At 42.0% G+C, this 12,944-nt stretch overlaps 1 protein-coding gene across 1 annotated transcript; it reads right to left on the bottom strand.

The window, feature by feature from the left end:
- Window positions 1–4,426: 4,426 nt before the first annotated feature.
- On the bottom strand, window positions 4,427–11,991 carry LOC115778966 (interferon regulatory factor 4-like). The gene is made up of 9 exons (XM_030727368.1): window positions 11,901–11,991; window positions 11,482–11,721; window positions 10,694–10,880; window positions 10,225–10,298; window positions 9,291–9,429; window positions 9,105–9,206; window positions 7,717–8,091; window positions 6,883–6,986; window positions 4,427–6,036 (listed from the first exon to the last, which is right to left on the bottom strand). The coding sequence occupies exons 2-9, from the start codon at window positions 11,677–11,679 to the stop codon at window positions 5,875–5,877; spliced, it is 1,341 nt and encodes a 446-aa protein (XP_030583228.1). The 5' UTR covers window positions 11,680–11,721; window positions 11,901–11,991; the 3' UTR covers window positions 4,427–5,874.
- Window positions 11,992–12,944: the final 953 nt, after the last annotated feature.

The raw sequence follows: 12,944 nt of genomic DNA, 5'->3' as shown, positions 1-12,944 counted from the left end.
TGGAAGTGACTGGAACACCTGAGTTGCGGTTATTACTGTGGGGTCTTTACCTTACAATATAAAGCACCCTGAGGCGACTGTTGTGATTTATAAATAAAATGTAACTGAGCTAAGATGAAGTTTTCTGCTGTCAGGTCTTTTTTGTTTCTCAGCTTCCTTCACAAGCATTAAAACCTCTTTAGACAGCATATTGAGTGTTGTCATAATCACCAACTAAATGCAAGTTCAACACTTGGAATCAACTTGCGATTTTTCTTCCCAAAGAAATCTTTATTTTATCTTTAGCTGATTTCCAAATCTCTGCTGAAATTTCAATTTACAAACCTTTGTTCTATGCATTTATTTGACCAAGCAGTCCTTTGTCCTCACCGTTTATATTAACAAGTGTTTGTGGGGGTCTTGTTAGTAAAATATCCTCATTGGTCACTTTGTGAGGTTTTGAGGTTTCTAACATGATGTCATGCGCACATTTGTCCGCCGTATTGAATGTGATGCAACCACCTGTTTTTAAGGAAAAGTTTGTATTCCCCAACTGGCTGGCAGTGGTTCCTGGATGTTGCTCACTCCCTCTGGGTGAAATCGATTGCAAAGAAGGTATTGCACTAAAAACCTCCTCGTGATTGCTTTGGTTGCTAGCAGATTTCCACGGTGGCCTGTAGTTTGTCTGCAAACAAACTGGGATTGGGACCTTGCTCGCCTGATCCTACACTGTCACCATGATTGTCATATGTCCAAAATGGTCCCCGAGTTAATATAAGAGTGTTAGTGGTCACATGTCTGGGATTTTCCCACCCCCAGCCATTTCTGGGGTTTACAGAGAATGATCTGAAAAGCAGTTCTCTGGCTTTGATGGTGGCAGAGCTCAGAGGAGAATGGGCAGGCTGCTTTGAGCCTGTTGGAAAACAACAGTAAATCAAACAACCACTCACTACAACCAAGGTATGACAAAGAGCACAACACATCAAATGTTCAAGCAGATGAGCAGGAGATGAGCAGGAGACCACACGAGTGTCACTCCTGTCAGCTAAGAACAGGAAACAGGCTGCAGTTTGCACAGGATCAGCAGCATTAGACAAGAGAAGATTGGATGGTAGGGTCACAATTTGGTGTGAGCAACATGAAAGCATGGACCCATCCTGCTTTGTAACAATGGTTCACTCTGGTCCTGGTATAATAGTGACTGAGCATTGTTTCAATGCCACAGCCTACCTGAGTATTGATGCTGACCATGTCCATCCCGTTATGACCACATCTTCTGATAACATAACATGCCATGTTGCAAAGCTCGGATCATCTTCAGCTAGTTTCTTGAACATGACGAGTTTGCTATACTCATATGGCCTCCGCGGTCACCAGATCTCATTCCAATAGAGCATCTTTGGGATGTGGTGGTGGAACCGGAGATTCTCCTCATGGATGTGCAGCTGACAAATCTGCAGCACCTGTGTGGTGCTGTCCTGCTAATATGGACCAAAATCTGTGAGGAATGTTTCCAGCACCTTGTTGAATCTGTGCCACAAAGAACTGAGACAGCTCTGAAGGCAAAAGCAAGGTGTACCTAATAAAGTGTCTGTTTAAACTGTTTGTTTCTGGGTTCAGAATGAACTTCTGCCACAGAATAACATCAGGGTTTGCAGGGTGCAGAATTTTCCACTTACTTTTAGGTCTGTGAAAATGGAGCTCCGTTTTAACATCAAGAGTTTGTGCAATATTTCTGTTAAAACCCCTTTGAGTAAAAGCTGAAAGTTTACATATTAATCACATCTCGGTTTTGTCATTTCAGATCCATTGTGGCTGGGTATTGAGAAAAAAATTCTCAAAACTATGCCACTGTTAAAGTGTTTATGAAGCTGACTGTATTGATAGTCTCAGTTACAGCCTTCAATCATTAAAGGCACTGCAAACGTGGACTTAATAGTAAAAGCGACTCATTGAGCTCGGAGATAAGTTTGTAACGGTGCAACCAATATTTTTCATCCAAACGTGAAATACGATGACTGTACAAATGTAGTCGTTAAACTTATCTGCAGATCCAAGCGTCACACTCAGTAGTGGAAATTCTAACTAAGGCACACTCGCAGACAGTTGGTTTGTCTGCACCTCGGTTCAGTAGCGGGTTTTAGCGATTCATCTCAGGAGCTCCAGCTCACCAGTTCACTCATTCTGTCTGGCATGTCAGTGTCTAGATCTCGGGGAGGAGAGTGAGGACAGGGCGTGTGCAGGGTGGGGACGGAGAGGGCCGTTACTCGGGGCAGCAAACAGAAGAGCTGGATCCCAGAGGAAGACGGTGACAACAGAAAGTGTGGTTCTGTTTGTGGGTGTAGGGACTCGGTGAGCAGTTGGTAGGTCTTGTCACCCGGGCGGACACGCCCATGGCTCACACAAGAAAGATTGACAAGACACAAAGGGTTAACTGAGGACACGGTGCAGATCTGCTGTTGTTTTCTAGCAGGAGATGACCCACTAAATTTCAGCTTTTGAATGTACAAACCACACCGGTGCATTTCTGTCTACATTCGTAGACCTCAGACTTTCTTCTGACTTGGTTTCCCATCTACAAGTAGGGGAAAGCCGTACAGAGCAGGCAAGGGTTGTTTTGATTCTCTGCCTTCTAAACTTAGAACTCTGCCTCCCACGGATTCATTCACAAAATAAGTTCAAAACCCCAAAACCTTATCCGCTCTCCACCAGCTCTCTGTTTACAGTAACAGAGGTGAGAACGGGGAGTTTTTTTTTTCTTTCTTCTTTATTTTTATTCACCAGTATTGTGTTCCATTCAGGAGACAACATGACAAGACCGGCTTCAAAAAAAAAAAAAAAAAAAAAAAAAAAATCTGTTTCATCTGCAGTTTTCTTTGCTGTGAGTGGGTAAATAAAAGGATGGAGAAATCTGACGCATCACAGAAAAGTTGTCCCCTTCATTGGACCTGTTTTTAACACAGATGTTGTGCAGCTGGGTTAAAAAAAAAAAAAAGTTACAGTATTTCCCAAGATTAGCAAAAAACAAAACACACTGGAAATGTGTGGCATTTAAGTAGGTGGCCTATTTTTGATTAGTCTTTGTCTCATTGATAGGATACTATTACTATTGTAACTGACATCATAATGTTGGTGTATATATGCATAATATGATGTAATATAACAAGTTCAGTCTATCAGTCAATCATAACAGTTATTGATCAATTCCTAGTTTAAAGTTTTAGTCACTTTGTAACTTTCAGTCTTGAATTCTCACTTTTTAGCTAATGAGGCCTTTTTCATATCATTAGTAAATCTCACATAAGCATGATATTAAAAATATAATGGGGGACTGTAGCAACCTGGACTCCAGCAAGTGTGAGCACTAAAGCAGACGTTTTGGCAGTTTGCTGGTCTGGAGCGTTCAGGTGTGTTTTAACACAGTGCCAAAAATCTTCCCAGGAGTGGACGTCCGAGCTGATTCACCCCAAGGTCAGACCAAAGAAACTGCACAGAAACCCGAGAGCTCCATCTCAGACTCTGCAGGCCTCAGTTAGCATGTTAAACATTACATTTTCTGACAGCAAATAGACTGAACAACTGCGGCTTGTTTGGAAGGGTTGCCAGGAGGAAGACTCTTAGCTCTAAAAAGAACACGGCAGCACGGCTTCGGTCTGCAAAGCTGCATCTGAACAAACAAGATTTGTGGAACAATGTTCTTTGGACAGGCAGCACCACCGTGGAGATATTTGGCCATAATGCGCAGTTTGGAGAAAACCAAACAGAGCACCAACACCTCATACCAGCTGTAAAGCACGGTGGTGGAGGGGTGATGACCTGGGCACCTTCCAGTCCCTGAGTCAACTATGAACTCCTCTGCATATTAAAGTATTCTAGAGTCAAATGTGAGGCCGTCTGACCAACCAGAGAGCTGTAACCCCCCACTTTCATTTTTGATATTTTGTTTATTAAGGTGCACACAAACTCCTGAAAACCTCATTGAGCATTTGCTTTGAAAGTCAGCTTTCTGAATCATTTTTCACAAGTAACCTCAGGAACCGATGGCATCTCCCTTTCTCCACTGCTCGTCTTCTAAATCATTTTGCGGCAGTTCCAGAAATATTGTTGTGGGGTTTTATGGTTGTTTTCCATGAAAGTGGAAACAGACTCTAATCTGTGAGCAGAAGCCATAGAAGACTTTCTCTCGAGCGCTGCACGGAAAACCAACCTCTTCCTCTCTCTCCGCCCCTCTTGATGTCATCATATTGTTTGTTATAACCCGTGTTTGATTAACCAGTCACATCCTGCATCTGAACCACATTTCCTGTTCAGACACTCACGCGTAGCGCTGATGTTACCATAGAGCTCACACAGTTATGAACAGATCTCGTCACTTCTTATGTTTTATTTTTTATTTGTTTTGAAGGAAATGACACTTTAAAAAAAACAAACAAACAAAAAAACCCCATCAAACTTCAAGCTGAACTCTTTCTCAGATCTGCTGTGTGACATTTACATTTAACATAACTATTTGATACAAAATTGAGTTAAAAAAGCTTATCTAAAATCAGCTCCCTGAGTTTCTTTCTCTCACACCCATGCACGCACGCACACACACAGTGACACACCCACACAGCCAGGCATTAGACTCCATTCATAATTTACTACATGAGGGTGATAGTGTCTCCTAACAGAAAAGTATTTACAAAGAAAAAAAATTTTTTTTTTATTCTATTTTTTTTTCTTCACTTTCTTGCAGATAACCAGATAAGATGAGTGATACCAGGCACACAAATAAACCAGCTGGAGCCGGTAGCTCCTTAGCTTAGCCTGGTTTAGCTCAGCTTAGCTTAACTTAACTTAGCACAAAGTCCTGAAATGCCTTCACGGTTCTGTCCAAATATAAAATTGGGTTCTTACTAATTTGAATGTAATATCTCATCAGTGTTTGTCAATTTCCAGTTTTACAGCAGAGTTAAATGTTGACCCTCTACAGCTGGCGGACATTAGCGGTCCCAAACAAAAAGATGAGTAGCTGATACAGTTCAGTTTTAATTCAGACTAAAAATGATAAAACATGTTTGCTGGTTTGCTTTAGAAAGTATCAGAAGGTACTTTTGGTTGGTTTCAGGCTCTTTTTCTGTTTTTTTTTTGTAGTCCTTACACTAAGCTAAGCTAGGCTAAGCTTAGCTCACCAGCTACTAGCCACTGCCTGGATTTGATTGGTTCGTTAAAGGCATTGAGTTTGTAATGCAACCCCTGGCACAAAAAGTGGTTAAGTACATTTTCCTAAACATGGGACTATTTTTTTAAGGCACTTTTTTTTTGCTCACAGTTTCCTATAGTACAATCAGCTCAGCTGTCAGTTTCTTTTGCATAGTAAGCACATAGACAGTAAAAAAAATAATATAAAAAAATAAAATAAAATACAGCCATAGCTGCCAGGTCAGAAAAACGAAGCCAATGCAGTAAATACTTTAAACCCAGGTCACAATGAATAAAAATTGTGATCTATTTTTTTAAAATCTTCATCATATATGTTTCAAAATGGTTTGCTCATTGGCTAACAACTCATGATTGACAAGTCAGTGAGCAAACCCTCATCTCAAAGCTTCAAAATGGGACATCAGAATCCAGTGGATGACATCACAGTAGCTACGTTCACCTTTTATACTTTCTATGAGTAAGCATGGAAACACTCATTGTGCCCTAAAAAACACAACAAGGAAAAGAAAAATATAACACTGTATTTTTGACTTAAGACACACAGATACAAAAACCACACAGGGCAGACGGTTGCTGACTTAATGTCCGTCTTGTATACCACTGTCCACTTTGTCCTCGTCTCAGATTTTTCTCGCCTGCCGTGTAAAATGTCATCACGACTTTTCCAACAGTCACTTAAACCCGCACAGTTCACTCCTGCAGGCTGCTGCTGTGGTGATGTGGGATGGCCCTCTGGTAGTCCTCGGAGGCGCTAATGTGCTCCGTGACTCCCGGATGCTCGTAGCTGCGGTAGTAGTGGCCGCCCGGCTGCTGGGCGTAGTACAGGAGCTGCCTGGTGAACAGAGGCTCCACCTGCAGCACAAGAGGGCCGAGGAGGTCAGCAAAAAGCATTCAGCGTGGCACGATGTAATATGAGTTATAAGAGGATTTAAAAGTGTAAGAATTACTAGCTGAAGGTCTGTGTTTCATTACTTTAAAGAAAACCTGACCAAAAACAACCCTAACTTGGGTTACCTCAACGCACACTGCATATACCAATGCATTTGTTGCAGTTTGGGATGTATTAAAGCCTGCTGTCAGTTCACTATTTAGTCCACTGAGCAGAGTAACTTGGCTTTGATGCTCAGAAGGGATTTAGCACTTTTCCTATCATGTGGGTGTTTGACTGATCAGAGAGATCCAGGAAGAGCTCGCTGCTTTTCTAGCTTTGTTTTATGAAACTGTTTTGGGAAGTCAAACTAGAGAAAGGCAAATTATTCCTGGTTTGGTTAAACCTCAGCTGCGTGATTAGTTTGTATCTCAAAGATGTGAATCTTCACTCAGCCCATTCATTTTCACTTTAAATCGAATTCAAAGATGTGGGAGGGTGACACTGGAGCCCGGCTGGTGCTGAATCTCAGGACGACTTATTTAGAAACTAAATTTTGTTATGAAACACTGTCGACGTTATGACTATGAAGAAGGTCCAGCAGACTTTCAAACCTTTGGTTTTAACTTTCAAATCCTATTTTTCACTTTTCAGACTATACTTTAAAGTTTCAACAGTGCACTTTGAACCTTTCAAATCTTAGTTTTGATTTTAAGAACACTGTCAGCTTCCCAGTAAACATTAGGCTTCACTGATCCCCAGCACAAAAATGACAATAATGAAAGCAATCTCGAAGATAATCAGTGGTTAAACGCTGGGGCAGCAGTCACCTGGACAGTGAGGGTCCGTCTTTGTCTCTGCGGGTCCAGACACTCGTCTCCGAAATTCAGGAGGACCTGGAAACGGGACGGTGGCCGGCCATAGCTCTGAAACTCTGATCGTAGGGAAACAGATGAAAAAGGCATCAATAGCAGCTCTGACATCTAAAATACATCAGAAGTGATCATTTCAGAAGAATTTCACTTGAAGTGGCATGACATTTAGAGTGAATCGAATGGAAAGTCCTGGTCACACCAGGTATGCAAATACAATTAGCTTTCACAGCTGGAGCTGTTTAACATGTGGGTGGAGATGATGTGGCTGTGTAGAAGTCATGTGACTATCAGCTTATCATCAAGTACTACTTTAACAAGTAATTCTTGGCTGCTGCAGTGTGTCATTAAGTGACTTACAGAAAATGAGCTGAGTAGTGAGTCTTATTTAGTTTTGCTCATAGGTAGATTGATGTTGAATGAAATCCAAATTTTACAGTAGATGGCTTTAGTCCACCTTCCTGCACTGGGCTTCTGCGCTTCAGGAATAATCTGATTTTTCTACACACAGTAAGGTGTGAGTTCTTATGTGAATCAATCAGAATTATCCAGTATACCACGCTGATGATTAAGATATAGGAAAGTACTTGGGGAATTAGGTATGGTGTCCTATGTGAGTCTTTTAAAACCTGCTTTCATTTGGAAGAACAGTAACAGACACACATAATACACAAAAAAGTGAGAACTAGCTCTTTATGCCATTGTAAATCCTTGATCCTTTTAATGAAAGAATAACTGAATGCAACTGATTGCTGAACAGAGATACTCAGAGTTGAGCTCCTGCCATCTCACCTGTGAGGTAGTCCTGTGTGTGGAGCAGTTTACAGGTGACGTCTCTCTCCAGCTTGTTGGGTTTGTCTCCGTACGGCGACGGGCCTCCCTGCCAGTACACCCTGCTCGGGCACAGCCTACGGGCGTAGAGTCCGTCTGCTCGCATCCACAGCAGCACTCCCCTCTCTAGGCTGGCCGATGGACTCGGAGGACACTCGTCTGGCCTCCTCTGAGGTGAGAGGCTCTCCACAGGCAGGGGCACCACCTCCTGACCTCCAGGCGTCAGATAGTGCTTCTCCGGGGTGCACGGAGTGATGTGGCAGCCTTCCGGAGTGGAAGTGGTCACCTCCCTCACCAGAGTGTCCCGGTAATATACAGACACGTGCAGACGGAAGTCTGGAGGAGAAGAGCACACAGATTGAAGGTAGCTGAAAAGACTTTTTTTAAACTCTTTGATGGTCAGTCTTTGTTTTACTTTTAAAAAATGAACCATGTAGTGGTCACCACAGTCCAAATTAAGAACACATGCTGTTGTATTGTTGGGTGTTGGCGTTAGAATTTAGAAATTTGCTTTCTGCGACGAATTATTGTAATGCTCTACATGCTGCTACATCTAGGAGTTCTCTGGCGAGCAGCATAGACCGAGTAGACAAAGTCTCCGTCAGTACTGGAACCTTTAGTTTTTGAAGAAGCAGAATCTGTGTGGCAAGATTTACATCGGACATGAAATTCCTTCAAATGTGTTGCTAAAAACTTAGACCAAAACCTGAAGCTAGTTAGAACGCGCTCCATCCCCAACTTTGATTAAAGCTGCGTTCATTTATTTCTGACCACTAGGGGGCAGAGTAAATAAATAAAATTAGCCACATATTGCATGCAACAAACTACCAGCAGACTCTAAATATAACTAAACTTTAGTTTATAGTCACAGTTGTCTGCCTAATGAAATTCCACTAATTCCTGCTCTTTAGCTGCTAGATATTCCACTTCCTTTATAAATGAGTCGCTGATTTTGTCTGTAGCTGTTTGGTAGAGTACAGTCGATAGAAATGGTAGCCTGCAGCGGGATACAGAACATCCTCTAAATGGAAGAATTGAAATTAAAACGCTATAAATAAAGCAAAGAAACGCAGACTTTCGTGAAATGAGTAATATTTTGACCTTTGCGAAGCATTAACAAATTTCACTCCTATTTTACTTTTAAATGCCACATTGCATGTGTCATACAGTAACATTTTCAGCTGTGTGGAGGTTATGTAAGTATGCACTTGCTGCTTGGCATACATAGATGGATCTTTGTCTTTTTTTAAATGAGACCTGAAGTTTGACTCTCAGTAGAGGATTAACAGACCTCCTTCCCGATTTTATAGCTCGGGGGGGAAAAAAGTGAACTGAAAGTATTCGTGTACCTGAAAGTGCCTCTGCTGATCTGATGCTGGCGTCCAGTGAGAAAGGCGAGGGCTGACTCTCAGCTGGACCGTATGAGTAAATAGAGGCTCTGAGCTGGTATCCTGCACAAAGAACAAAACATGAAGGCAATGCTGAAACTGATAACAATGCTATTGTTTATATATGCTGATTAATAAGCTGTGTACCATTTTCCATGGACGAGTTCTGCCATGGCAGACTGCGGGAAGGACAGGGACACTGGGAAAAAGGCAGCTCAGGCAGAGAGGCCTGCTCCTGACAGTAATCTCTCCAGCCGCATTCTGAACTCCCCATGTATTGTGGCATCTATAGAGAGAAACACACACACAAATAATGAAGTAACATCAGCTTAAGAAGAGAAGGTTATGAGTGTGCAGTGCTTTGAAACGATAGGTCACATGACCTGAATATGGTATAAAAAAACTGAAATAACTGCACTGGACAGAGCAATTCTGAATAAGAACGCTAACCGGGAGAGATCCTCAGTAACATCTAAAACTGTACAATGTTACAGAAACATATAAAAATAACAAATAAAAAGCATCACACTACTAAATTAAGGATTTAAAGTTAAACAGCAGCAGTCCCCTGCCTTTGCAGAAGTGTATTATACTTTTAAAAATTACATACTAATTATTTAAATCGATGCACAGCTATACTCATCACCACGTGGGCAAGAAATACAAATAACTTAATATTAGTAAGTATAAATGAAGTTAAATGCACTGATTTTAAATTATAGTTTGCATTTAAGCTACAAGTTCAAAGTTAAATAAAGTTTTTAGCACCTTAATTGTTGCTATTTTAAAAGTGAAATGTTGCCATAAATTATGTGCATGTCTTTTTTTTTTTTAAATCAGTTGCTGCCACAGCAGAGATAAAAGAAGACCCAAAAACTCCAGAGTTTCTATCAGCCCTGAAATCAGCTTCAGTCACACTTGGGGATGCACATCATTAACCCGGTGCCCAGAAGTTTTGTGTCTGCAAGGTCACTCATGCATGCACAAATAAGTCACTGTCTGTGTTACATCTTCAGCCTCCCCTTGTTCTCGCTGTCGCTTTAGCCCCGCCCCCACTTGTTTCTGTGTGCATGAAAATCACCTGGGACACAGCGGGGTAGGAGGAATGCATCTGAAAGCTCGCTGGACTCAGAGGACTGTCCTCCTGTCTGGGTCCTGCGTACAAGAAAGGAAAGTTTATCAAAAAGATCTCCAGAAAATGTCTGAACACATTCTCTGTGCGCACATCTGGAAAAGTCAACATCAGAGGAAGTTATGCAGCATGACTTTAACTGGTGGTTTGGCTCTTCAAAGTGAACAACAGCTCTGAGGAGTTTAGTGACCTTTATCACTCAGAGCAGTGTTCAGAGAATTTCCACTTTTGTCTGGTAAAAAACTAATTGTCAGACTGTGCCCGTCTAATAATCAGAACTACATCCAAATTCAGCCAGTTTGGTTACCTTTGCTGAGCAGCCCAATCAACATTCAGTATTACCGCCAGGTTAATTCATGCTGTTGTAAACCTTTCTCTTTTTTTTTTTTTTTAACTCTCTGTTTGACGGGGGACTGACTTTTCTTGGCGCCCTCGGGGATGATGCGGTAAACTTTGTAGGGATCCGAGATGTCCAGCTGGCTCCTTTCCACCAGTTCTTCAAAGTCATTGCTCTTGTTGAGGGCGCAGCGCAGGCGCGTCTTCCAGGTCGGCGGGTCCGGTTTGTCGATCCCCTCCCGAAACTTGCCTTTAAACAGCGCCCAGGCCTGCAGACAGGTCCGCGGGGAGACTTTTATTAAACCTCACTGCAGTTTAACACCAGAGAACCTGATAAGCTGGACTCCCCTAACCCTGCCTGCACGGCCTGTAGAAGGAGGTTTACACGGTGGAAGACATCCTCCCAGTGCTGATAATTACAGGTCATTAATCCTTCAGCAGAAAGCATTTTTATTTTTATTTTCTTTAACTGTCCTGTTTGGACAAAACAATCGTTTTAAAGAAGTTATTTTGGCTCTTGGATCATTTTCCTGGACTTTCCAACTAATTTCTAACTTTTTTATAGCATGAACCACATGATTAAGAACCTAACAAAATATTAACTGGAAATTACCCTGAGTTGCATCCTAAATTTTGTTACGACAGCAATGCATTAAAAAAAAAAAAAACACTACAAACGTTATAAAGCACAAAATCTTCAAACTCTGATAAAAGTCCAAATTGATGTAATCGCCTTTCACACATTAATACAGCCTATATCAAAGATAAAGCTTCTAAGAGTAAAGTTTTTAATACTTTACGCACTGTTTTTCTTTTATTCTGAAAGTTCGGTTGCGGCTGCCGAACCGCCGGAGGATGCGGGTCTCTTACCTTAAAAAGCGCGGCATCCTCATCCCGGTTGTAGTCCTGTTTCCCGGCGTGTTTCCACGGTATCCTGAAGATGGACTTTTCGTCGTTCTCCCAAACCAGACCGGGATACTTCCCGCAGTCCACCTGCTCGATGAGCCACTGGCGCAGCTTGCCGTTCCCGCTGCTCCCGGAGCCTCCGTAATCCACCTCGGGGTTCATCTCTGACCAAAAAGACGCACGGTACAACTCCACGGTCTGCTCCTGTAATGTAGTAATATCACACGCTCTTGTGTTTGTGTGTATGTTTTGAAAGTAGACCGGTGTAGGTTTGGTAAAGAATGATTAAGTTAAGCAAAACTACTAAAGGTTAACCCACTGCTCTCTCTCCCACGCAGACTAACTTCAATATGCGCTCTGGAGGTCGATTGAAGTTGTCTTACCTGTGAAACTTGAAACCCGTCGAGTTTTGATATCAGTCAAGGTCAGAAAGTCCTCATCATTCCGGCGGGCCCGCTTAAATCCACCCCAGCCTATAGCGAGCGGAGAGAGGGCGGAGCCGGGATGCTGAGGAGGGCGCACCTGCTGCCGCTGCTGCCGAGGCCCGCCTGCTTCCCTCCCGCGAAGCTTATCAGCGCGCACATAGCGGCCGATCTACAGTAATACACTAAGCACCGGGGAAACCCTGTCGGCGTCAGTCAGAAGTGTCACATACCCGCACACGTGGAAAATAATTGAACGGAGACGAAAACAATTCTTTGAAATGATAAAGCGTTACGAAAAGTACTGTACAGTGGTCCAGCCGTAGAAGCGACCCACAAATAACATCGACAGCAGTTTGTTCCCACTGGAAGATTATTCAGAACAGCTGACTTAACGTCTCAGCAACAGAATACCAGATAAGATTATAATTTACCGTGTCAGATCTTTAGGAGGCAGCTTAGAAGAATTCAGTCCTGTAAACGCAGCGTGTTCTTGGAGTCTGAGAAAATAAAACGCGCTTCTGAAAAATTCCCACTCATTTTCCCCTAAATGTCACTTTCACGCTAAATCCTGTTTACGGGCTCCTGTGGACATTTTGCAGTGGTTCCGCAAATATCCAGATCATTCACTTAAGTCAAAGTATTGATGATGACTGAACATTAAAAGCTAAAATTGTTGGAATAAAAGTACAGAAGTGGTTACCCAGTAACAGCTGCCTTTTTGCTTATTTACCATCAGTTGGATAAGAAGAGTTAGTCATGTATTAATTAAGGTCTGCAACTGTTTCTAGTTTATAGGGAAAATATTACAAGAAAAATGTCCTAAAGAGTCATTAGTAAGAGCATTAATTTTAATTTTTTTTTCTCTTTTTATATACTGTAGTTCTTATGTGTTCTTATGAACTTATTAAATCCTCTTCATAAGTATATATATTTTGGACATTTAGCCCTTGGAAAATGGATGCAATACAGCAGATAAATGTCAGTCACTGACACTGATTATTA

This window comes from Archocentrus centrarchus, chromosome 4 (assembly GCF_007364275.1).
Source record: "Archocentrus centrarchus isolate MPI-CPG fArcCen1 chromosome 4, fArcCen1, whole genome shotgun sequence".
NCBI classification, from domain to species: domain Eukaryota; kingdom Metazoa; phylum Chordata; class Actinopteri; order Cichliformes; family Cichlidae; genus Archocentrus; species Archocentrus centrarchus.
The sequence above is the reverse complement of the archived record's forward strand: the minus strand, read 5'-3'. Positions and strand labels throughout refer to the sequence as shown.

What these genes read in the sequence shown, in the direction of transcription:
- LOC115778966 (XM_030727368.1), bottom strand. Translation starts at nt 11,679, where the DNA reads ATGAACCCCGAGGTGGATTACGGAGGCTCCGGGAGCAGCGGGAACGGC. An exon ending in AGGATGCCGCGCTTTTTAAG is followed by an intron (nt 10,881 to 11,481) that starts GTAAGAGACCCG and finishes ACCTGTCTGCAG; the next exon opens with GCCTGGGCGCTGTTTAAAGG. An exon ending in CACACAGGACTACCTCACAG is followed by an intron (nt 6,987 to 7,716) that starts GTGAGATGGCAG and finishes CCCTACGATCAG; the next exon opens with AGTTTCAGAGCTATGGCCGG.